The sequence below is a fragment of the Salvelinus fontinalis genome, chromosome 9 (genome assembly GCF_029448725.1).
Source record: "Salvelinus fontinalis isolate EN_2023a chromosome 9, ASM2944872v1, whole genome shotgun sequence".
NCBI classification, from domain to species: domain Eukaryota; kingdom Metazoa; phylum Chordata; class Actinopteri; order Salmoniformes; family Salmonidae; genus Salvelinus; species Salvelinus fontinalis.
Genome location: NC_074673.1, coordinates 3281433 through 3304536, shown reverse-complemented (window position 1 = coordinate 3304536; position 23104 = coordinate 3281433). Strand labels below are relative to the sequence as shown.

At 43.6% G+C, this 23104-nt stretch overlaps 1 protein-coding gene, 1 non-coding gene and 1 pseudogene across 2 annotated transcripts; 2 read left to right on the top strand and 1 right to left on the bottom strand.

Annotated features, from left to right (window-relative positions):
• The first annotated feature begins 1140 nt into the window (after positions 1-1140).
• On the top strand, positions 1141-7884 carry LOC129861898 (protein mono-ADP-ribosyltransferase PARP16-like). The gene is made up of 7 exons (XM_055933078.1): positions 1141-1496; positions 2540-2739; positions 2837-2974; positions 3073-3279; positions 3547-3718; positions 5245-5389; positions 6102-7884. The coding sequence occupies exons 2-7, from the start codon at positions 2548-2550 to the stop codon at positions 6235-6237; spliced, it is 990 nt and encodes a 329-aa protein (XP_055789053.1). The 5' UTR covers positions 1141-1496; positions 2540-2547; the 3' UTR covers positions 6238-7884.
• Positions 7885-15942: 8058 nt separating this feature from the next.
• Positions 15943-18074, bottom strand: LOC129861899 (eukaryotic translation initiation factor 3 subunit J-A-like; annotated as a pseudogene).
• Positions 18075-22057: 3983 nt separating this feature from the next.
• Positions 22058-22248, top strand: LOC129863089 (U2 spliceosomal RNA). Its single transcript, XR_008760934.1, has one exon. It is a non-coding gene; the product is annotated as a U2 spliceosomal RNA (small nuclear RNA).
• The last annotated feature ends 856 nt before the right edge of the window (positions 22249-23104 follow it).

The window sequence follows — 23104 nt, the reverse complement described above, 5'->3', positions numbered from 1 at the left end:
CCTAGTGCCTATGCTGCCTTGCACTTTGTTTTAGGGTACTTTTCCATTGGTATTTCCATTGGTATTTACACTCCCCCAACCCGAAATAAAAATACATAATTTTTTTGTGTGCTTTTTTTGCCATAGGGCAGAGAAGAGAAAAATGTAGTTTAATAGCTAATTTCATGCTGTTTTACACACATTTTGCCATGAGATTGAAAGACAATGTTGCTGTTTTAAAGCTCAGGGATTCTTGAAAAACAATCAACTTTTTATCCCCAAATATTTGTCTTAACCAAAGTGAAATATATATTTTGATAGACCAAAGTATCAGCCATCACACCATGTAAAGGAACAAACTCCTAATTATTATTATTTTCTTCATAAAATACAACTAGTTGGATTTATGTGAACTCCGTCAGACACCATCAAATCAAATGTTTTGTCACATGCGCCAAATACAACAGTTGTAGACCTTACAGTAAAATGCTTACTTAAAAGCCCTTAACCAACAATGCAGTTTTAAGAAAATACCAAAAAAAAATTACGAGATAAGAATAACAAATAATTAAAGAGTAGCAGTAAATAACAATAGCGGGGCTATATAAAGGGTCCCTGCAGAGTTCCTTGGCACTCTCCTGTCGTGCACGTTTTTCTCCCGTATACAACAGGCAGGAGGTGGGGGAGACACAGTCTAACAAGCGATGTCGCTAGCTAGGTAGTTATCACATGGTGTCGCCCCAGCCTCCTGTCTGCTGTGCTTGCGGGGGCGACCGGTAAAGTGTCCTTATCCCCCCTGTCGTGCACTGTTTCCCCGCAGGTATGTTAACCACTGTGAGGGCAGGTGTTCGGCAGGCGGGAGTGAAAAAACTCAGATAATACTTTTATTTCCCTTTTGACCCACATTCAAAAGAGTGCAGAAACGCCTCCAATTGTGGGCTGGAGTTACACACTATTGGAATCGGTTAGCTACTGCCACTGGTTCTGACTAGTAGTACAGCCAGAGATAATAGAAAAGCAGGAGATACGAATTCCAGCGGAAATTAAATGTAAAAACATATAACGCTCCGCCCAGCAGGCTGTCGATCAATCGCGTTTACGTTGTCATGTTGCGTCAGGCGTTTGCTAAGCTTATCGTCATGCAATCCATTCTAAAAGTCAGGCTATGAGTCGCGAAACCTGCCTATTTTATTCGGAAGTACGTTATGTGACGATTTCAAAGTCAAAAGATATTAGAGGACAAGTTACTTATCTTAAATGTTAGATTTTATGTTGTTGTAATGTTTAGCTTCTGGTTCACGTAATTCGTGCTAATATTGGGTTTTGGTGCTAGCGCCCAATTGACTCCTTGAAGGAGATAATTTATTTTCGGAGGTTACCCAGAATCCACCGCGTGACACATTGACAACGTACAGCGGGCGTTAAAACGATTCCAATGGAGTTTCCCATCTCCTCAAAAGTATCTATGTGACGTCTGGTCACAACCTAGTTAGCTTGGCTTCTTGTGTCTCAGTCAGGTATGTTTTTCTAGTACTCCGTGTTTTATATTTCGTGGAAAGTATAGTTATTACTAGTTGACAAGTATATACATATAGTTTGGTGTTGTTTGTTAGACAGATTTTCTTTGCTATCCGTCGGATATGCTAATTAACTTATGCTAAGCTAACGTTAGCTATCCAGCTAGCTACCTAGCTTCATCTAGTTAGCTAACGTTAGCTAGCTAACTCTTTCATCTTAACTCTTTGTTATTGAGTTTTTGACTGACCCAAGGGTTTTTAAGGTAAAGCCTAAGCTACGTTTGTAAAGTAAAATGTTGTCTCTTCAAACGAAGCGTATTGATTGTTTAACATTGTCGTAATGAACTAACAGCTTTTGTTGACGTATGTGGGCACAACTATGTAAACATCACTAGCTAACTAACTATAGCCTGTGGCTGGCGAGCAAGTTATAATGCTATTTGCACTCAACCTTTACCACCAAATACTTTATTATATTAAGTTAACAAGACAACTAGGTCAATAATCATATTCTGAATCAATTCTGATTCGAAGGATACAGACACATTTTGAATGGTTTCACACAGTAAGTAGCACTGTTCTCACAATCAATAACCTGTTTATTCAGGTATATTATTATCTGTCTATGATGTTGGCGCCTAAGACCTGAAACACACTGAGTTGCCTAGTTAAAGATCTGTTTGTCTGCACTCGACTCTCTGACTCCGATGAAACAAATTCGAATCAAACAGCTGTCAGGGAAATAGATCACTTCTGAGATCTTAGACCTCATAAAGAAAAGGGATCACTACCTGGACAAATTCAGAAGGACAAAAATATATCTTGCCTGTAGAATCCAGGCAAGATACAAAATGGATAAGGCCAAATCCCAACATTACATAGACGCCCTTAATGACAATTTACATCATCCTCGTAAACTGTGGAACATTTTAAAGGACATTGGCTCAATAACCTGTTTATTCACGTATATTATTATCTGTCTATGATGTTGTGTTCCACGCCTAAGACCTGAAACACATGTCTCTTATTTCCTGTGTCTACAGTGTTGGGAATGCAGCCACCACTCCCACCGGATGCAGTCAGAGAGCTGGTGTGTTCCTGTCTTCACAGGGACCCAGTAGCCGCTGATCTGAGATGCAGCCTGTTTGTGGCAGCTGCTCAGAACTACAAAAGGGACTCAGTGCTCAGACCCTATCCCCCCAGATACATCAGAGACAGAGACACCAAGGAGTTTGATGAGCTGGTGAGGAATCGGACTGGACAGAAAACACTGATATTTTTCAGAGTTTTCTTCTGTTTGGTGCCTAATGAACATGACACTGCTCTTGTGTTCATTTTAGCTGTCAGATGTCAGCAGTTTGCCTGGTGTGAGGGAGCTGGTGAGACTGAGGCCTGGTGAAGCTGACCATCATCTGGCCCTCACACACTGGGTTCTCTCCTCCAAGAGCTTCGCTGTGAAAACACTACAGAAAGACGAGGTAAAGGCAATAATATCTCAAAAGAATAGAAGTGTGCAGGATACACACTCCACTTGACAAACGTCCTCTCCACTGCCCTCTTCTCTGCCCTCCAATAGTATGCCAAGCTGTGTAACCTGACTGAGAGTGAGGGGATCTCCACGCCTGTTCCAGACTTCCTGTTTGAGCTGGAGTACTGCGACCAGATGAACGCTAAGTTTGAGAAGACACGGGCGGGACGCGACCTCTTCTATGCATTCCACGGCAGCCGACTGGAGAACTTCCATTCTATCATCCACAATGGACTACACTGCCACCTCAACAAGGTCAGTGATGTGACAGTAAGATGGCAGTTTCACCAGTCCTGTGATGATGATGGTGATGATCCTTATATTTCTTTGGGTTCCCAGTAGCCCAGCTTGTGTATATATTTTCAGATTGATGATTGTTCTGGTTGGTTGATGAATATTTTCACAGATAATTGTTATGTTAAGACAAAAGCCAGTATTAGCTACACTAAAGGAATGGACTTGCATTGATGGAGTTGCATTTCTGACAGACTTGTTTTTTTGGGGGGGGGGGGTTCTCGACAGACGTCGTTGTTCGGAGAGGGCACCTACCTCACCAGTGACCTCAGCATGGCGGTCCTCTACAGTCCCCATGGCAACGGTTGGCGTGACAGTCTCCTGGGACCGTTGCTAAGCTGTGTCGCCGTGTGTGAGGTCATCGACCACCCAGACGTTAAGTGTCAGGTGAAGAGGAAAGGTCAGAGCTTTGTCCAGAACGTTTACACAACACTCTTTATTTACTTAGGCACCCTGAGTCTTCTTTAGCCCCTCCTACCCTGAGTCTCCTCTAGCCCCTCCTACCCTGAGTCTCCTCTAGCCCCTCCTACCCTGAGTCTCCTCTAGCCCCTCCTACCCTGAGTCTCCTCTAGCCCCTCCTACCCTGAGTCTCCTCTAGCCCCTCCTACCCTGAGTCTCCTCTAGCCCCTCCTACCCTGAGTCTCCTCTAGCCCCTCCTACCCTGAGTCTCCTCTAGCCCCTCCTACCCTGAGTCTCCTCTAGCCCCTCCTACCCTGAGTCTCCTCTAGCCCCTCCTACCCTGAGTCTCCTCTAGCCCCTCCTACCCTGAGTCTCCTCTAGCCCCTCCTACCCTGAGTCTCCTCTAGCCCCTCCTACCCTGAGTCTCCTCTAGCCCCTCCTACCCTGAGTCTCCTCTAGCCCCTCCTACCCTGAGTCTCCTCTAGCCCCTCCTACCCTGAGTCTCCTCTAGCCCCTCCTACCCTGAGTCTCCACTAGCCCCTCCTACCCTGAGTCTCCTCTAGCCCCTCCTACCCTGAGTCTCCTCTAGCCCCTCCTACCCTGAGTCTCCTCTAGCCCCTCCTACCCTGAGTCTCCTCTAGCCCCTCCTACCCTGAGTCTCCTCTAGCCCCTCCTACCCTGAGTCTCCTCTAGCCCCTCCTACCCTGAGTCTCCTCTAGCCCCTCCTACCCTGAGTCTCCTCTAGCCCCTCCTACCCTGAGTCTCCTCTAGCCCCTCCTACCCTGAGTCTCCTCTAGCCCCTCCTACCCTGAGTCTCCTCTAGCCCCTCCTACCCTGAGTCTCCTCTAGCCCCTCCTACCCTGAGTCTCCTCTAGCCCCTCCTACCCTGAGTCTCCTCTAGCCCCTCCTACCCTGAGTCTCCTCTAGCCCCTCCTACCCTGAGTCTCCTCTAGCCCCTCCTACCCTGAGTCTCCTCTAGCCCCTCCTACCCTGAGTCTCCTCTAGCCCCTCCTACCCTGAGTCTCCTCTAGCCCCTCCTACCCTGAGTCTCCTCTAGCCCCTCCTACTCTGAGTCTCCTCTAGCCCCTCCTACCCTGAGTCTCCTCTAGCCCCTCCTACCCTGAGTCTCCTCTAGCCCCTCCTACCCTGAGTCTCCTCTAGCCCCTCCTACCCTGAGTCTCCTCTAGCCCCTCCTACCCTGAGTCTCCTCTAGCCCCTCCTACCCTGAGTCTCCTCTAGCCCCCTCCTACCCTGAGTCTCCTCTAGCCCCCTCCTACCCTGAGTCTCCTTTAGCCCCCTCCTACCCTGAGTCTCCTCTAGCCCCCTCCTACCCTGAGTCTCCTTTAGCCCCTCCTACCCTGAGTCTCCTTTAGCCCCTCCTACCCATGTCAGTTCTCTTGGAGTTTGCCTCTTGCACAACATCGACTTCATAACAAATGAGTGGACCCTGCAACAATATCATGTCAACTATGGCTGCCTCTCAAAGTCCTGTAAATGTCAGTAATATTTTCCCTGAAACTGTTTCAGACTCGGAGACCATTGACCGTCAGCGCTCCAGAGCCAGGAACAGTGAAGGAGGAGAGGTCCCTCAGAAGTACTTTGTGGTCACCAACAATCAGCTTCTCAGAGTCAAGTACCTGCTAGTATACTCTCAGAGAAGACACCTGTCCAGGTTAGTACCTGCTAGTGGACTCAGAGAAGACACCTGTCCAGGTTAGTACCTGCTAGTGGACTCTCAGAGAAGACGGCTGTAGCTTCCCTAACTCGGACCGGGTATGGATCCAACTAGGTCCTCGGGTCCATTTGGAACGGGTTTCTATATTTAAAAAATCAATCAATCAAGCAGATGTCACAAAGTGCGATACACAAACCCAGCCTAAAAACCCAAACAGCAAGCAATGCAGATGTAGAAGCACGGTGGCTAGGAAAAACTCCCTAGAAAGGCCAGAACTTAGGAAGAAACCTGGAGAGGAACCAGGCTCTGAGGGGTGGCCAGTCCTCTTCTGGCTGTGCCGGGTGCAGATTATAACAGAACATGGCCAAGATGTTCAAATGTTCATAGATGTCCAGCAGGGTCAAATAATAAATGTAATGCATATGGGATCCGTATGGGAAAGCCCCAGGTCCATTTGGGAACGGACCTGTGAAGGCTTCTGCTGTTAACAGTATGGTGATAGTTGTATTATCTTTGCTGCCCTCTATTGGTGTTGTGGTGAGTTGCCAGTACATTAGTAGAACTGATAAACATTTCAACAGGATGACAGTTCTGTCACTGTGTCAGATTTTCTCAGATAGGATCATTTGACTTCTGTTGTGATTTTAGACCTTTTTAGATATAACTTGTGTGACGTGATTGTAATGTGATTTTTGTGATGTGTTTCCAGACATTCCCGGGGCAGGTCGTGGTTGGTCAGACATCACTTTGCCATCATGATGAGTCTCTATCTGCTGCTACTCATCTTCATCGGTGCCTTCAACTCCACCACATTCCTCTCCTTTTGGAACAGGCTTTTCCGGTGACGTCACAATCGCAAGACGGTCTCGTCCGGTGACATCACAATCGCACGACGGTCTCGTCCGGTGGCATCACAATCGCAGGACCACACTCTTCTGGTGACGTCACAAATGAAATCACCGGACCTCACTAATCACAGGACATGGTCTTCCGTTGATATCACACGAGTCTCTGGTGCTTTCCCACTGCAACCCCGGTTGGTCCAGCCTGAGGCTATCTATAGGCTTAAACCCCGGTGTTTCCTGGGGAAATTGTTTCTCCTTTCCATCCCTAGGGCTGACATGAAGGACTTGGGAAGAGCAGTGTCAAGTTCAACATCTGAATATTCAAACCGTTTCTTATGAGAAGGAATAGTTCATATATACATGGACCATTCTTGTCATTCATAGTGCCTTCCCTAACAGAGAGAGACAGAGAGACAATCAGACAGATGGGAAAATAGGACATCGTATTATTCACTTAACACTATTTCCCTTTAATCTCTTTCCTGTCTTCCACCTCTTTGTATGTACCGTCTACATGGTTATTACCACCACTGGTTATAACACCCTGAGGTTGTTTCCACATGGTTATTACCACCGCTGGTTATAACACCCTGAGGCTGTTTCCACATGGTTATTACCACCGCTGGTTATAACACCCTGAGGCTGTTTCCACATGGTTATTACCACCGCTATGGTTATAACACCCTGAGGCTGTTTCCACATGGTTATTACCACCGCTGGTTATAACACCCTGAGGCTGTTTCCACATGGTTATTACCACCACTGGTTATAACACCCTGAGGCTGTTTCCACATGGTTATTACCACCGCTGGTTATAACACCCTAAGGTTGCTACCATATGGTTATTACCACTGCTGCTTATGTAAGTCACACAATATCTCTGACAGCACGTGGCCAATTTTGACAACTTGGCTGAATGATGCATCTTGCCATAAAGATCCAGAATTTTACAAAATTCCACTGATTGGCCAGATGGTGGCGCTATAACAAGAGATTGAAAATGCTGACCGAAAGGTCATGCCCGTCACCCTGTTTGACCCAAAGCCATGAAATTCGGTCCCTCTCCTCACAAGGAGCACATTTGCCTCAGGGACTCATAAGCAATGTTCCATCTAATCTGCGTGCTGGCGCGCAGTAGCCCTGAGACTGCCGCATGACTCAGCCCTTACTCTACACAGACCGGTGCGGCATAACCAATAAGAGCTGGAGTAGGCCTATATGCAAATACACCATTGCCATATATGGATCTGTGCCATTTTACTTTGAACTGGACTGTGTTTACAGCATGAGCGGTCATGAGTACCTGTGCTTGTTTTGAGATCGAAGCGAAAGCTGCATGTAGCCACGTGTGCAGATTTTGTTCATATTCTTTGCTAGGTCGAGTTATTAGCCCAGTTATAGATACTTTATAGTCAGCAATAGGGGAGTGATTTGCTTCTCACAAGAGCACAAAACATGTACATTTCTAGACATCTTTTTTTTTTATACGCAAGTAAGGTAAAGAAATTATTCCTTTTCTTAAAGGGGCAGTGTTGTATTTTGAGCCGGGCTTGAATAAGCTAAGTAGCCAATAGGCAGAGAGTAGCATAATTTGTCTGATTATCTGTAATAATGGTATGAGAATAATAATAATAATAATCAATTTTATTTTGTAAAGTGGTTTATTTCATCAAACACATTTTCAGTCACCTTGTCTGAAGGACAAGTTGATAAACAGGTTAATGTTTAAGCCCTGCATGTTAAAAAAAAAAAATAGTTTCATAGAATGTATTGAACACTACACATTGGCTGCTACTGTAGGCTGAATGATAGAACAGCTGTTTCCATGTTCAAATGTTATGGGATACATTTTCCCCATTGTTTTTGATGGTGGGCCACTCTGGTAGGCCTACATTATAATCAAATAGCCATCAAATAGCCACAGTCGCCTCCACTTAAAACTGTAACTGAAAGCGGGTACAGCCTCAGTGTTCACAGTAAACTCGCTCTGGAAGTTGCACAGAATTTTCACGACGTTGAAGTTTGTGCTCAGCAGACCTAAAAATGTGCTCAGTGCCAGAACAAAAATGAGAGGAAGCGTTGCTCATTAGGTCCACAATGATGAATTTTACTGCATTTAGAATTTTGTGAGAAACACAAACGCTACTCTTCTGGCACCGAATGCCTGGTCTGCACAAAACTGGATATGTGGCATCTATGGACAAAGGTCTCTCAACACAGTATTTTCCAGACTAGTACAGTACCTAAAACAACATGGCCGCTATTGACCAATAAACATTCAGGTGGGCGTGGTCTGGCACATAAAATGCATATAAATCAGTCAAGGATATTGGCATTGTAACACAATGTGGTACACGTGTTGCAAACACTGTCAAGACTCAACATATTGCGAGAGCATTCTTAACGACCTCTAGGTGGCGCTATAACAGGCACATGTTTTTATATCTCTTGATTCGTTTGACTCGGTGATTCAAACCTGGCACACTGTCTAGCTAAACCCCACGTGATATCTCAGACACCACTTGATGGAACTTAATGATTGGTTAATGACACGTGTTACCATAGAGATCCGCCATTTACAAAATGCCACTGATTGGCCCAAGGAGAGCTCTATCATTCGTGTGGGATGACATGTTTACTTTTGCCTTGTTACCACTTCTATGGTTATAACACCCTAAGGCTGCTACCATATGGTTATTACCACCGCTATGGTTATAACACCCTAAGGCTGCTACCATATGGTTATTACCACCACTGGTTATAACACCCTAAGGCTGTTTCCACATGGTTATTACCACCACTGGTTATAACACCCTAAGGCTGTTTCCACATGGTTATTACCACCACTGGTTATAACACCCTGAGGCTGTTTCCACATGGTTATTACCACCACTGGTTATAACACCCTGAAGCTGTTTCCACATGGTTATTATCACCATCATGGTTATAACACCCTGAGGCTGTTTCCACATGGTTATTACCACCACTGGTTATAACACCCTGAGGCTGTTTCCACATGGTTATTACCACCACTGGTTATAACACCCTGAGGCTGTTTCCACATGGTTATTACCACCACTGGTTATAACACCCTGAGGCTGTTTCCACATGGTTATTACCACCACTGGTTATAACACCCTGAGGCTGTTTCCACATGGTTATTACCACCACTGGTTATAACACCCTGAGGCTGTTTCCACATGGTTATTACCACCACTGGTTATAATACCCTAAGGCTGTTTCCACATGGTTATTATCACCATCATGGTTATACACCCTAAGGCTGTTTCCACATGGTTATTACCACCACTGGTTATAACACCCTGAGGCTGTTTCCACATGGTTATTACCACCACTGGTTATAACACCCTGAGGCTGTTTCCACATGGTTATTACCACCACTGGTTATAACACCCTGAGGCTGTTTCCACATGGTTATTACCACCGCTGGTTATAACATCCTAAAGGCTGTTTCCACATGGTTATTACCACCACTGGTTATAACACCCTGAAGCTGTTTCCACATGGTTATTATCACCATCATGGTTATAACACCCTAAGGCTGCTACCATATGGTTATTACCACCGCTATGGTTAATACACCCTGAGGCTGTTTCCACATGGTTATTATCACCATCATGGTTATAACACCCTAAGGCTGCTACCATATGGTTATTACCACCACTGGTTATAACACCCTAAGGCTGCTACCATATGGTTATTACCACCGCTATGGTTAATACACCCTGAAGCTGTTTCCACATGGTTATGCCCACCAAATGGTTATAACACCATAAGGCTGTTTCCTGTGTGGATAAGCACTGTCCTTACAACCAAATGGAAATTTAATGTCACTAACAAACAGGTTTGGGGTCAATTCCATCTCAATTCCTGTCAAATCAGGAAGTACACTGAAACTCCAAATATCAATGAGTGAGAAAGTTACACGTGCGTAAAGATCATGCCCCAAAAACATGCTCCCACCGTTAACAATATTCATGATTCATTCACGATTATCCGTAATCATGGTAGCATCCAACTTTTAATGTTGAAGTGTTCAGAAACTTGTTTAGAAAATAAATGACTATTGGGCACAACATAACCCGAATCACAACCAAAATAAACTGCAAATGCATCCAACAGGTTTGTAGAGTCACATGCTTGATGTAGTCATTACATGCAGGACTGTGGGACCAAAAACTAAACATTTGACTGAATTTAATACACTTTAAGTGAATTTGTTCAAATACTTATGAAACCTTCAAATAGGGGGACTAGATAAATAGTGCTTTCATTTTTAAACGATAAAATAGATATGAAAATACCATCAAATAAAAGGAAACATTTTGTACTGTCACCTCCTATAAAACATTTTTATTTCAAATTAAAGGTTTCTGGTTCGTAGTGTTATTGGTCTGTTTTACTAATCTTTTTCTCCCAGATTGTAACTTTATTATGGGCTGTTTGTCGGTGGGAATGCTTTACGACACCTGATACCCCGAAGGCCCATTCTTATGTGTTTACTATCAGACAATAACAACAGGAAGCCGATGGGCTTTAGAACTGTGACGTCTGCCATACACAAACTACTCAATGTAAATGAAGTCACTACTTGGTCAGTCCCTGTCCAGATCAAAGATGGGCTCTGTCCCTGACAATGTTCTTGAAAATACAAGGAATTGGATTGAAGAAAAAAAATAGTTTAAGGATGGAATTATGTAAATAAACATGTTTTTTTGAGTCATAGTATATGTAAATCTGTAGTGCAATCCTGTATCAATATTTTACTTACAAACTGAAAACATTTAGCAAAGGGTCAGTTTGCAAAATGCAATTTGTAGTTTAGAATTTTATGATGTTAAACAATTTCAATTCTTAACGGATATTTTAATCAAGAAATATCCCTCTCGAACCAGATTCATTAAAACATTTGCATTAGAACATTTAGTTGTTTCCAGAAGAAAGTTAATAGCTGCCAAAAAGGGATTTGCATTGTTGTTATCTGCCAATTAAATTCCATTATTTTAATCTCCTCTCAACCTTTTATAAGTATAATTTCTCTTGTTTTCCATCTGGAAAATAACAGCTGCTAAATTGTCATTTTGCCCTAAACATCCAAACATAAAGGTAGATAATAGATATTATGCTTTCAGAAAGGCTGTGTCCTGCAAAACTGCTTTATCTGGGAGATATTGAATCTCTCTGTTTTACTAGTAACTTTTAGAATTCTAATTGAATGGAGAAGCAGCCTACATCCTCTTGATTTTTATCACCTTAGTTTTATCTCGTGTGAAGTTTCAGAAGCATATGATTGTAACTGAGATATCCAAGATGTCTGTGTATTGACCGAATGAAGACAGAAATTATTTTTACAAATATAAACCAGGCATCAGAAGGACGTTCAGAGAACAACCAGCCCATTGTTGGACCAGGCTGTATTCTCCCTTTCTACTGGTTCTGTTATGATGGGTTCATAAAGACTGTTATTCAGGAACTGTCAGGTGTAGCAGACTGTCTCAGAGGAGAGTACCACTTTGCAGGTGTAGCAGACTGTCTCAGGGGAGAGTACCACTTTGCAGGTGTAGCAGACTGTCTCAGAGGAGAGTACCACTTTGCAGGTGTAGCAGACTGTCTCAAAGGAGAGTACCACTTTGCAGGTGTAGCAGACTGTCTGAGGAGAGTACCACTTTGCAGGTGTAGCAGACTGTCTCAAAGGAGAGTACCACTTTGCAGGTGTAGCAGACTGTCTCAGAGGAGAGTACCACTTTGCAGGTGTAGCAGACTGTCTCAGAGGAGAGTACCACTTTGCAGGTGTAGCAGACTGTCTGAGGAGAGTACCACTTTGCAGGTGTAGCAGACTGTCTCAAATCTCTGCTTAATCTAGAGGGGATGTGAGGATTGTTCTGTCTTCACCTGTTCACCCCTTACCCCCAGCCTTATTGGTCAATCATCAATTACAATGCAGCAAGTGCTCAGATGGATTGGATACTTGGGATGTATGCTATTAGTCTTACTAAAAAAAAAAAATCTAACTTTTAGAAAGTGATTTGCATGGACAAACTTGTTTACGCATAATAGCAATTGAGAGATATAATTACAGTGTCCTTCACTTTATATACATGTACCTGCCATTAGCATGAGGTTAATAGATTAGCAATGTAGCATACAGCAGCCATTTTGTTCCACTATATGGAATATGTAAAGACACTTTATAATCTACAAAATACCATTTGTTTATTCACAAAAAAATAAAGATTCATATCACAGTGTACACAGGCAATGTGTATAACACACAAAAAAAATGTAATTATTGTCAAGTTTTTCAGATGGTGTATTTGAAAGTACCTGCCATTCAGTATCTAGGGGTACGGAAAAGGCACCAGGCACCAAGACAGCCAGGCACCAAGCACCCACAATACCCCTCTGTATTACGCTGTTGAGGAAAGAGAGAGAAGATTCAACTGGTGAAGAAAGGAAACATTTATTAGAGTCAGTATAAATGCACGTGTGTAGAGTCAGTATAATTATAGGTGTGTAGAGTCAGTATAATTATAGGTGTGTAGAATCAGTATAATTATAGGTGTGTAGAATCAGTATAAATATAGGTGTGTAGAATCAGTATAATTATAGGTGTGTAGAATCAGTATAATTATAGGTGTGTAGAGTCAGTATAATTATAGGTGTGTAGAGTCAGTATAATTATAGGTGTGTAGAATCAGTATAAATATAGGTGTGTAGAGTCAGTATAAATATAGGTGTGTAGAATCAGTATAATTATAGGTGTGTAGAATCAGTATAAATATAGGTGTGTAGAGTCAGTATAATTATAGGTGTGTAGAATCAGTATAATTATAGGTGTGTAGAATCAGTATAAATATAGGTGTGTAGAGTCAGTATAATTATAGGTGTGTAGAATCAGTATAATCATAGGTGTGTAGAATCAGTATAATTATAGGTGTGTAGAATCAGTATAATTATAGGTGTGTAGAATCAGTATAAATGCAGGTGTGTAGAATCAGTATAATTATAGGTGTGTAGAATCAGTATAAATATAGGTGTGTAGAGTCAGTATAATTATAGGTGTGTAGAATCAGTATAATTATAGGTGTGTAGAATCAGTATAATTATAGGTGTGTAGAATCAGTATAAATATAGGTGTGTAGAGTCAGTATAATTATAGGTGTGTAGAATCAGTATAATTATAGGTGTGTAGAATCAGTATAAATGCAGGTGTGTAGAATCAGTATAATTATAGGTGTGTAGAGCAGTGGTCACCAACCTTTGAGTCAAAATGCAAGCTGAGATCTACCACTCAGATTTTTTATTAATTAGGAATAGGCGTCCTGCTAGCGGGACAACTTCCGGTGAAACTGGAGGGCGCGCAATTCAAATAAATAATCATAAAAATTATGGATATTAAACATTTAGGTACATACAAGTGTCTTATATCGGTTGAAAGCTTAAATTCTTCTTAATCTAACTGCACTGTCTGATTTACAGTAGCTATTACATTGAAAGCATGCCATGCGATTGTTTGAGGACGGCGCCCCACATCACAATATTTTTCCACCGGCACAGGTTTCATAAATTCACAAATTGTGATTAAATATTCACTTTTTGAAAATCTTCCTCTGATTTGTCATCCAAAGGGTCCCAGCTATAACATGTAGTGTTGTTTTGTTAGATAAAATCCTTCTTTATATCCCAAAAAGTATGTATGTTGGTGCCATCGATTTGAGTAATCCACTCTTTCAACATGCAGAGAAAAGAATGTGAAAATCTACCCCTAAACTTTGTTTCAACAAGTCAAAATATGTTTCTATTAACTCCTCAGATACCCTAAAATGTAATCAAACTATAATATTTCTTACGGAAAGTAGTATGTTCAATAGGAAACCGATTTTAGCAGGTGCGTCTTGTCTTCATGGCGGCGCAAACACGAATTTCCAAGACTGTGTCCCTGTACTAAAACTGATATTTCTTATTCGTTTTGGAAGTTACAAGCCTGAAACCTTGAACATAGACTGCTGTCACCCTGTGGAAGTCATAGGAATTGCATCCCGAGAGCTAGAATTGAGTATGCCCTTATACTTGACATTGTAAGAGCATGGTCTCTCAAAAAACAATTCAGGGTTGGTTTTTCTTAGGATTTTCTCCTACCATATCTATTGTGTTATATTCTCCTACATTACTTTAACATTTCTACAAACTTCAACGTGTTTTCTTTCTAATGGTACCAATTATATGCATATCCTGGCTTCAGGGCCTGAGCAACAGGCAGTTTACTTTGGGCATGTCATTCAGGTGGAAATTGAGAGAAAAAAGGGGCCTAGCCCTAAGTAGTGACTCAAAAAATATAAGCCTATTCAACATTAACCAATTAAAAACAGTTCTGTAGCAATGTGGTTTGTGCAGTAAGCTATAGACCCATTATCAACGCATACTGGCTTTACTTGAATTCACCTGCCAATGCATTGTTGTTCAGGACATTCTTTTCCAATTCTATTTCTAAATTTGAGGTAGGCTACATGATCACACCGGTAATAGACCCATTGTTGTATTACTTGTGAGGCACAGCTGAGTGAGCATGCATTTAAATAATTAGCTTTTTATTTTACTGGGCTGATGGTGCCTGCATCTGAGGGTCAGTCTCAGCGGAGGGAGAGAGCAGCAGACTGAGGGTCCGTCTCAGCAGAGGGAGAGAGCAGCAGACTGAGGGTCAGTCTCAGCGGAGGGAGAGAGCAGTAGACTGAGGGTCCGTCTCTCTACATCCCTCCGCTCTCCCTTTCCTCCACCGACCAAAAGGGGACACCGTCTTCCAGCTGATGGCGAAACTCGAGTTGCCCCGCATTACTTCTGCCTCATGCACAAATTCATGTTGTTACTCCTATGAACAGAGAAAGTTAAATATTCCTTGACATTAAAAAAGAACCAAGCCGCTAACAATAACAACAACGCAAGCCTATAGATACACGTCTCCTCCTCGTTCATTACTGCTGCACTGCTTGATGTAGCGCTGACTGGAAATAGGAAGAACAAGCATTTTATGGGTTATAAAAGTGTTGAATAGAAAGTATTGACAGTGCTGAGTAAGAATTTAAACATGAACTCACCCTTAAAAACAGCATCTTTTTCTCTAGTCATGGTTTTAAACGTTTTGAAATCTCACAGTATCAATTTTGCCGTATCTTTTTTTATTTGCCTGCTACGTTACTGCAGACTCGGTAAACTGAGCATTGTGATTGGCCAGTGATAAATAGTGCACTTGATTTCCTCTCCAGGCCCACCGGGAAGGCAGAGGTTGTACCTTCAGACACGCAAAAAAGGCAACAGTTTGCCTACCCGGCGCGCAGGGAAGCTGAATTGGCTGTACCTACCACCAACAGCCCGAGACGTAATTTAAAAAAAAATAGGAACAAGACTTTATCGTTGTTTTTTTTTACAGAAATGTTTGACGATCGACTAGAAATGCCTAGGAGGCCTAGAATGATTGTTGCTTCAACTCAGTGGAAGTGATTATACTGGGTCCTCAGCGTAGCAGTGTGGCTCTAGGATCAGTTGAGCCTTTTCTGATCATAATGAATAAGAAGGGGGCACCTGATCCTAGATCAGCATATCTACTCAGACGCTTTGTGAACACAGGCCCAGGATGAAAGGGTCGGCGCCTTGTTTTCTAATTGACACGGAGTACCCTACGGCTATTCGTTGAAATGCTACATAACAGATTATTTTATTTTATTATTATTTTCAGCGCCATCATTTCTCCATTAAAATACACTAACAGTTAAGACTATGGTTGCATCATATTCATTTCAGCAGTATATGGGCCTATGTTCACACATTGACCTGTGTGGCTTCAATACCTCCTAGCCTTAAATTACTTTATAGTAACATTTTGTATTATTTTGCAGCATTATTTTGTAGCACTCGGTTGATGTCACGTCACATGAAGTCCTCGTAGTCTTGTACGTAACCTCCATCGAACTCGCCGTAGTCCGCTAGGTCATCCTTCATCTTGGACTTCATCCCTCCGGCAGGAACCACGCCTTTCTTTTTCTTCTTTCCTTTATTCAGCTGCTGTTGGAAACAAAGAGGGATGATTAGTATTGTCCTTTATTCAGCTGCTGTTGGAAACAAAGAGGGATGATTAGTATTGTCCTTTATTCAGCTGCTGTTGGAAACAAAGAGGGGATGATTAGTATTGTCCTTTATTCAGCTGCTGTTGGAAACAAAGAGGGATGATTAGTATTGTCCTTTATTTCAGCTGCTGTTGGAAACAAAGAGGGATGATTAGTATTGTCCTTTATTCAGCTGCTGTTGGAAACAAAGAGGGATGATTAGTATTGTCATTTATTCAGCTGCTGTTGGAAACAAAGAGGGATGATTAGTATTGTCATTTATTCAGCTGCTGTTGGAAACAAAGAGGGATGATTAGTATTGTCCTTTATTCAGCTGCTGTTGGAAACAAAGAGGGATGATTAGTATTGTCATTTATTCAGCTGCTGTTGGAAACAAAGAGGGATGATTAGTATTGTCATTTATTCAGCTGCTGTTGGAAACAAAGAGGGATGATTAGTATTGTCCTTTATTCAGCTGCTGTTGGAAACAAAGAGGGATGATTAGTATTGTCCTTTATTCAGCTGCTGTTGGAAACAAAGAGGGATGATTAGTATTGTCCTTTATTCAGCTGCTGTTGGGAACAAAGAGGGATGATTAGTATTGTCCTTTATTCAGCTGCTGTTGGAAACAAAGAGGGATGATTAGTATTGTCCTTTATTCAGCTGCTGTTGGAAACAAAGAGGGATGATTAGTATTGTCCTTTATTTCAGCTGCTGTTGGGAACAAAGAGGGATGATTAGTATTGTCCTTTATTTAGCTGCTGTTGGAAACAAAGAGGGATGATTAGTATTGTCCTTTATTCAGCTGCTGTTGGAAACAAAGAGGGATGATTAGTATTGTCCTTTATTTAGCTGCTGTTGGAAACAAAGAGGGATGATTAGTATTGTCTTATGACAATAATTATTTTTTGTTGTTGCATAATTTCCATTAGGGCACCCAACTCCAGGTAGTACTGTTCCAGTCTGTTTTCTTCCGTTTGATGCCTAATGAACATGACCCGGACAAGACTGAATAGCAGTCTAAGTAGACCATGTGTACTGGTGATAAATGGCAATACTTGTCGGTCATTTAAATAAAATGAAAAAACAAACCTTTTCCTGTTTCTGTTTCTCACTTAGTAAGACTGTGAGGGAGTTGCTGACTTTTTTCAAGTCCTCCACCTCCACTGTAACATAAGAGGTGCACAGTTAAAACATTATTTCATACAATACAGGGACATAATACAGGCCCCACTGACCATTGAGATGCATGAACAATATCATTGGTTACTTTTCAAACTGTATATTATTAAATCAAAACTTACGTGAGAGACAGAGGTCTCGAAACAAGGACTCTAGAAAGCCGGGAATAGTGTATGGAACTCTCAAAAGGTGATATCTTGTCTTTTAACAACTTTTCAAACTCTGTGAACTCATCTTTAGAAGACGGGTTTATAGCATCAATTCCTTTGACTTTGTTGACGACACCTGATTTGAGAAGGAAAAATGATTTGAGCATCATGATATTGTAGCGACCCGCACAGACAGCTGTGTGTTATGTGTTAGGCTAGTAGGTGGTTGTGTTGTACTGACCAGTACACAGTGTTCGCGGGGTCCGACATGTCAATCAACCTGCTATCTGCCAATCACGGGAATGCCTGGAATGTTCTGATGCCGGGCATCGTGGTGGTTGGCGGAGTGGCGTGGAGGGGGGTTGGGCAGGGGGGAGGAGCATTGGAAGTTAAGACCAGGTTCAGCCTTTGTTCTCCCTCTTACGTCTGGGCTTCACAAGAGAAGGTCACGGTTGGCTTGTGGGTTATCGTTCATTTATTTGGCGTGGGCTTCGGCCAAACAGTAGCCTGTGTAAAGTTAGGTTAATAAACCGTCAATTCGTAAACTCAAACCTCTGTCTGAACAATTGTTCCTTTATGATCTAGTCAGGTCATTACATTGGTGTCAGAAGTTAAAACGTTGATAAAAGTTAGCCAGCTAGCTAGCTGACTTCTGTGGCTAGCTACTAGCGGGCATGAGCGCTTTGTCGACTGTGCTTCCCGCTGATTCTGGTGGGCGGACCGAAGGTGTGACGTCGACGCGGCGGGACGAGGAATCTGGGGCTCAGGATGTAAACAAACATGGCGGCGCCCAGTTCCCATCTGCGTCTGTTAAGACCCCGAAGTATTCCGGTAAGGCGGATTGGGAAGCTTTTCATGCTCAGTTTGAACTGTTAGCTCATTTTAGGGCGTGGTCGAATGAAGATAGGGCACTGCAGTTGGCTTTATGCCTCACGGATGATGCTCTGGCCTGTTTGATATTGATTAGCCCCGAGTACAGACGTGATTATGGTGCTTGAGTGGGAGCACTGAGGAGGCGCTAAGGACAGTGTGTACAGCCCGGGCTACTGCGCTCCGAACTGAGTAAAAGACGCAGGCAGCCTGGAGAGCCTCTACGGGTGCTACCTAATGACATTGAGATCCTCTCTCCGCGGGCATATGCTCACATGCCCCCCTCCGTGCAGAGCGAGCTAGCACGGGACCAGTTCATACAGGCGCTCTCTCCTAAGGAGCTGCGCATACAGACCCAGCTGGCTCATCCTGAGTCATTGCAGATAGCCTTGGAGATGGCTTTGGAGAGGGAGCTGGTGTGGGCTGGGGCTTTGGTGGGGGTGCAGGGAGACAGACCCTCTGTGCGAGCTGGGGGGGCAGAGCAGCCCGGAGCTGGAAAAGCCTGCATGGGTGGCTGAAATGACAGAACTCATTCATGCTGTGTCGCTACAGGCGGCGCGAAACACACGCCCTGGTCCCAGGGTTGGGGTTGTGGCCAGCCAGGCCATCTGCGCCGGTATTGCCCCATGTCCCCCAGAGCTCAGGGAATGGCTCGGGTCCGCATAGACCGGGTAGTGTGGACCCCTGGTTTTCTATCCCAACCACCATCTTCTTCAGGAGGAGCCCACCGGCACAGACGGGGATGGCTCCACTTCCCCCAGAAGCAGACGAGGGCAAGCAGATGGCTTCTGTTGTTGTGGTGGGCCGGACCTGTGTTGGGGACTTTTGTCATGTCACTGTGGAGGGGGTACCCTGTTCTGCCCTGGTGGACACTGGGTCCACAGTAACCCTGGTGAGGCCAGATATTGTGCCAGGTTGGACTCAGAGCAGCTGGTGAATGCAGGTGTGAGGCAGAAGAGGAACTATGATGTGCACACCCGGGAAAGGCACTTTGTGGCTGGGGAGCTGGTCTGGGTCTACAGCCCCCTAAGGAAAAAAGGCAGATGCCCTAAGTTGGACAGTCACTGGGTGGGACCCTGCAGCGTCCTGGAGAGGGTAGGGGAGGTTGTTTACCGGGTGCAGCTTCCTCCCAGGGGGAGAAAGGTGGCACTGCACCGGGACAGGTTAGCCCCATACAGATGGGCCTCTTCTCCCCAAACCCCAGGGACCCCCACAATTCCCCTTTCTGGCATTGACATTCTCCAGGCACCCACTCCCCCTGTCTCTCTCCCTGTGTCACCGCGTGGTTCCCCAGAGCCACGGACTCTATTACCCGTTCCCGCTTCCTTGTCCCCCATATCTTTCATTCCCTGGTTTCCAGAGGTGCACTCTGCGACCATCACGGCCACGCAGGCAAAGGAGACTTCCGGGTCGCTTCAGAGACTTTGTTTGTTCCCTCGGGGACGAGGGACTTTGGGGGGGGCTGTGTAGCGACCCGCACAGACAGCTGTGTGTTATGTGTTAGGCTAGTAGGTGGTTGTGTTGTACTGACCAGTTCGCGGAGTCCGACATGTCAATCAACCTGCTATCTGCCAATCACGGGAATGCCTGGAATGTTCTGATGCCGGGCATCGTGGTGGTTGGCGGAGTGGCGTGGAGGGGGGTTGGGCAGGGGGGTGGAGCATTGGAAGTTAAGACCAGGTTTAACCTTTGTTCTCCCTCTTACGTCTGGGTTTCACAAGAGAAGGTCACGGTTGGCTTGTGGGTTATCTTTCATTTATTTGGCGTGGGCTACGGTCAAACAGTAGCCTGTGTAAAGTTAGGTTAATAAACCGTCAATTCGTAAACTCAAACCTCTGTCTGGACAATTGTTCCTTTATGATCTAGTCAGGACATTACAATATGAAGCTTTCCACAGGTAACTGGTGTTGACAATGTCTAAAACTCTTGATTCTTAAACCAGACATTTTGCAATATAAATCTCAGATTCTCTGTAAAGCTTTCTATTTATCTGTAATACGTGTAGACTGTCAGCCTTAAATATTTATCATTCAACATACACTACACGACCAAAAGTATGTGGACACCTGCTCGTTGAACATCTCATTCCAAAATCATGGGCATTAATATGGAGTTCGTCCCCCCTTTGCTGCTATAACAGCCTCCACTCTTCTGGGAAGGCATTAATATGGAGTTGGTCCCCCCTTTGCTGCTATAACAGCCTCCACTCTTCTGGGAAGGCTTTCCACAAGATGTTGGAACATTGCTGCGGGGGACTTGCTTCCATTCAGCCACAAGAGCATTAGTGAGGTCGGGCACTGATGTTGGGCGATTAGTAGTGTGTCTAATGCAGTGGGCATCATTGACCCCGGTCATGGACCCCCTTCTACGCTGCTGCTACTCTCTGTTTCTGATTTATGCATAGTCACTTTAACTCTACCTACATGTACATGTTACCTCAATTACCTCAACTAACCGGTGCCCCCGCACATTGACTCTGTGCCGGTACCCCCTGTATATAGCCTCACTATTGTTATTTTACTGCTGCTGTTTAATTAGGCTAGGTTGTAGCAACCTCATGATGGGTATAGTGAACATTTTAGTATCATGTAGTAGCCTAAACCTAACTTTCAGAATGAATCAAACCAGTGTAGTTTTAATTCATCAATATACAGTATTTTGTGTGTAAATAGCATTTTATGTGCATGATATGAATGAAGTTTGTTGTAGTGACTGATTAAGCATAATTGTAAAAGTATGCCTCAACAGTGTCATGTTTGCAAAAGTTTATTGTGCTGAGCACACATTTATGCAGCCAGGACCACAGGCCGGGACCACTCCGTAGGCCACGCTGTCGGTCTAGCTCTCACTGCAGTCCAGTGCCATGGACATCTTTGAAGTTTGGCCTTGAGTAATTTAGGAGGGCAACTTTATAAAGGCCTCCTTACAATGGCCTTATCATACAAGGCTCTATAGACAGATTTAAAAATACATATGCTATTTTTGCGTTGATGTATGTATTGAAGTCAAGTGGTTCAACATTCAAGTGTATTTTATTGACAACATAGAACAGCTTGTACAAGGCGACGGTCGGTGGAAGTCTGGCGCCACCAAGTGGACAATTATTTTAGTTCCCTTGTGGCGTCAACCCTTCCCGAGATATTTTATAAAAGATCAAATGTTATGTCCGTTTTATTATTTACAAATTGTTTATCCAACCCCTATTGGATAGATTATTATTCCAATTTAGCTGTAAATCTGGTTTTAACTCCACACGGATTTGTCTAGTTTCCGATTGGAGGGCGGATGACCGCGTGACTTTGTATCCTACCAATGTGTTACATTGTATCAGTGAAAAGTGTCTTTTCCCGACGTTGATCAAATCCCGATCTATGCCACCATTTTTTAACAGCATCATAATCTTTGATATTTGATATAAAGTTTACAGAGCTCATTTTGCTGTAAGCGTTTCCGGATTTGACGTGTCTGAGAACGGCACCTTCCTCCCGAAAGCATTGCGGTATCGCTTCTCGGCCTTTTGGCTAAGATCAAGTGTAGTATCTGTTCTTATCAGTTTAATATCTGATACGTCCCCTATCTGGGGACCATATATTAAATTGATTTTTGGAATAGGGAGATGGAATAGGGGCTTGCTCCGTCCACTCCACGCATCGACCTGGTATTGCAGTACCTCCAGGAACGGTGCACCCCCTGCCGTCGTTGTAAAGAAAAAGCAGACGAAGCCAACCGGATGGTTCGTTTATTATAGTCATGATGGATATTGGGTTTAATTAAGCAAGTCTATGTCACTAGATAGTGATCAAAACAAATTCAAATAGTTTTTGATGCTTTAATGCCGTTTTTATGTGTATAAAATGATGTACAAAAATATATGTGAGCTGTTTTCAAAGGAAATGCAACAATAAAACTTTTCCAAAAGAAAATATATGTGCTCTGGGAGACGGATGCCCTGGGGTGATACAGAAGAAATGGAGCCTCGACCCCAGGCGAAGGGTCCCCCCACAACACCCAAGGTCCCGGCGGGCCATTTTTATAAACTATCTCTGGAAGCACTGCTGGCACAAGGGAACTAAAATAATTGTCCACTTGGTGGCGCCAGACTTCCACCGACCGTCGCCTTGTCCAAGCTGTTCTATGTGGTCAATCAAAACGCATTTGAACGTTAAACCACTTTTTAAAGTGTTATTTAACTAGGCAAGTCAGTTAAGAACAAATTCTTATTTACAATGACCCACCCACCTAGGAACAGTGGGTTCAGGGGCAGAACAACAGATGTTTTACCTTGTCAGCTTGAGGATTCGATCTTGCAACCTTTACAGTTACTAGTCCAAAGTTCTAACCACTAGGTTACACCTGGCTTCAATGAATACACCATCAACGCAAAAATAGCCCATGTATTTTTAAATCTGTCTGTAGAGCCTTGTATGATAAGGCCACTGGGAGGGAAAATTCCCTATGAGAGAAATGAATGGTGGAAAAACAATTGGAAACATTTCCTTGTTTCTGGGTATTATGACTCCAGTGTGTGTTCGCTGCATGGACAGTGCC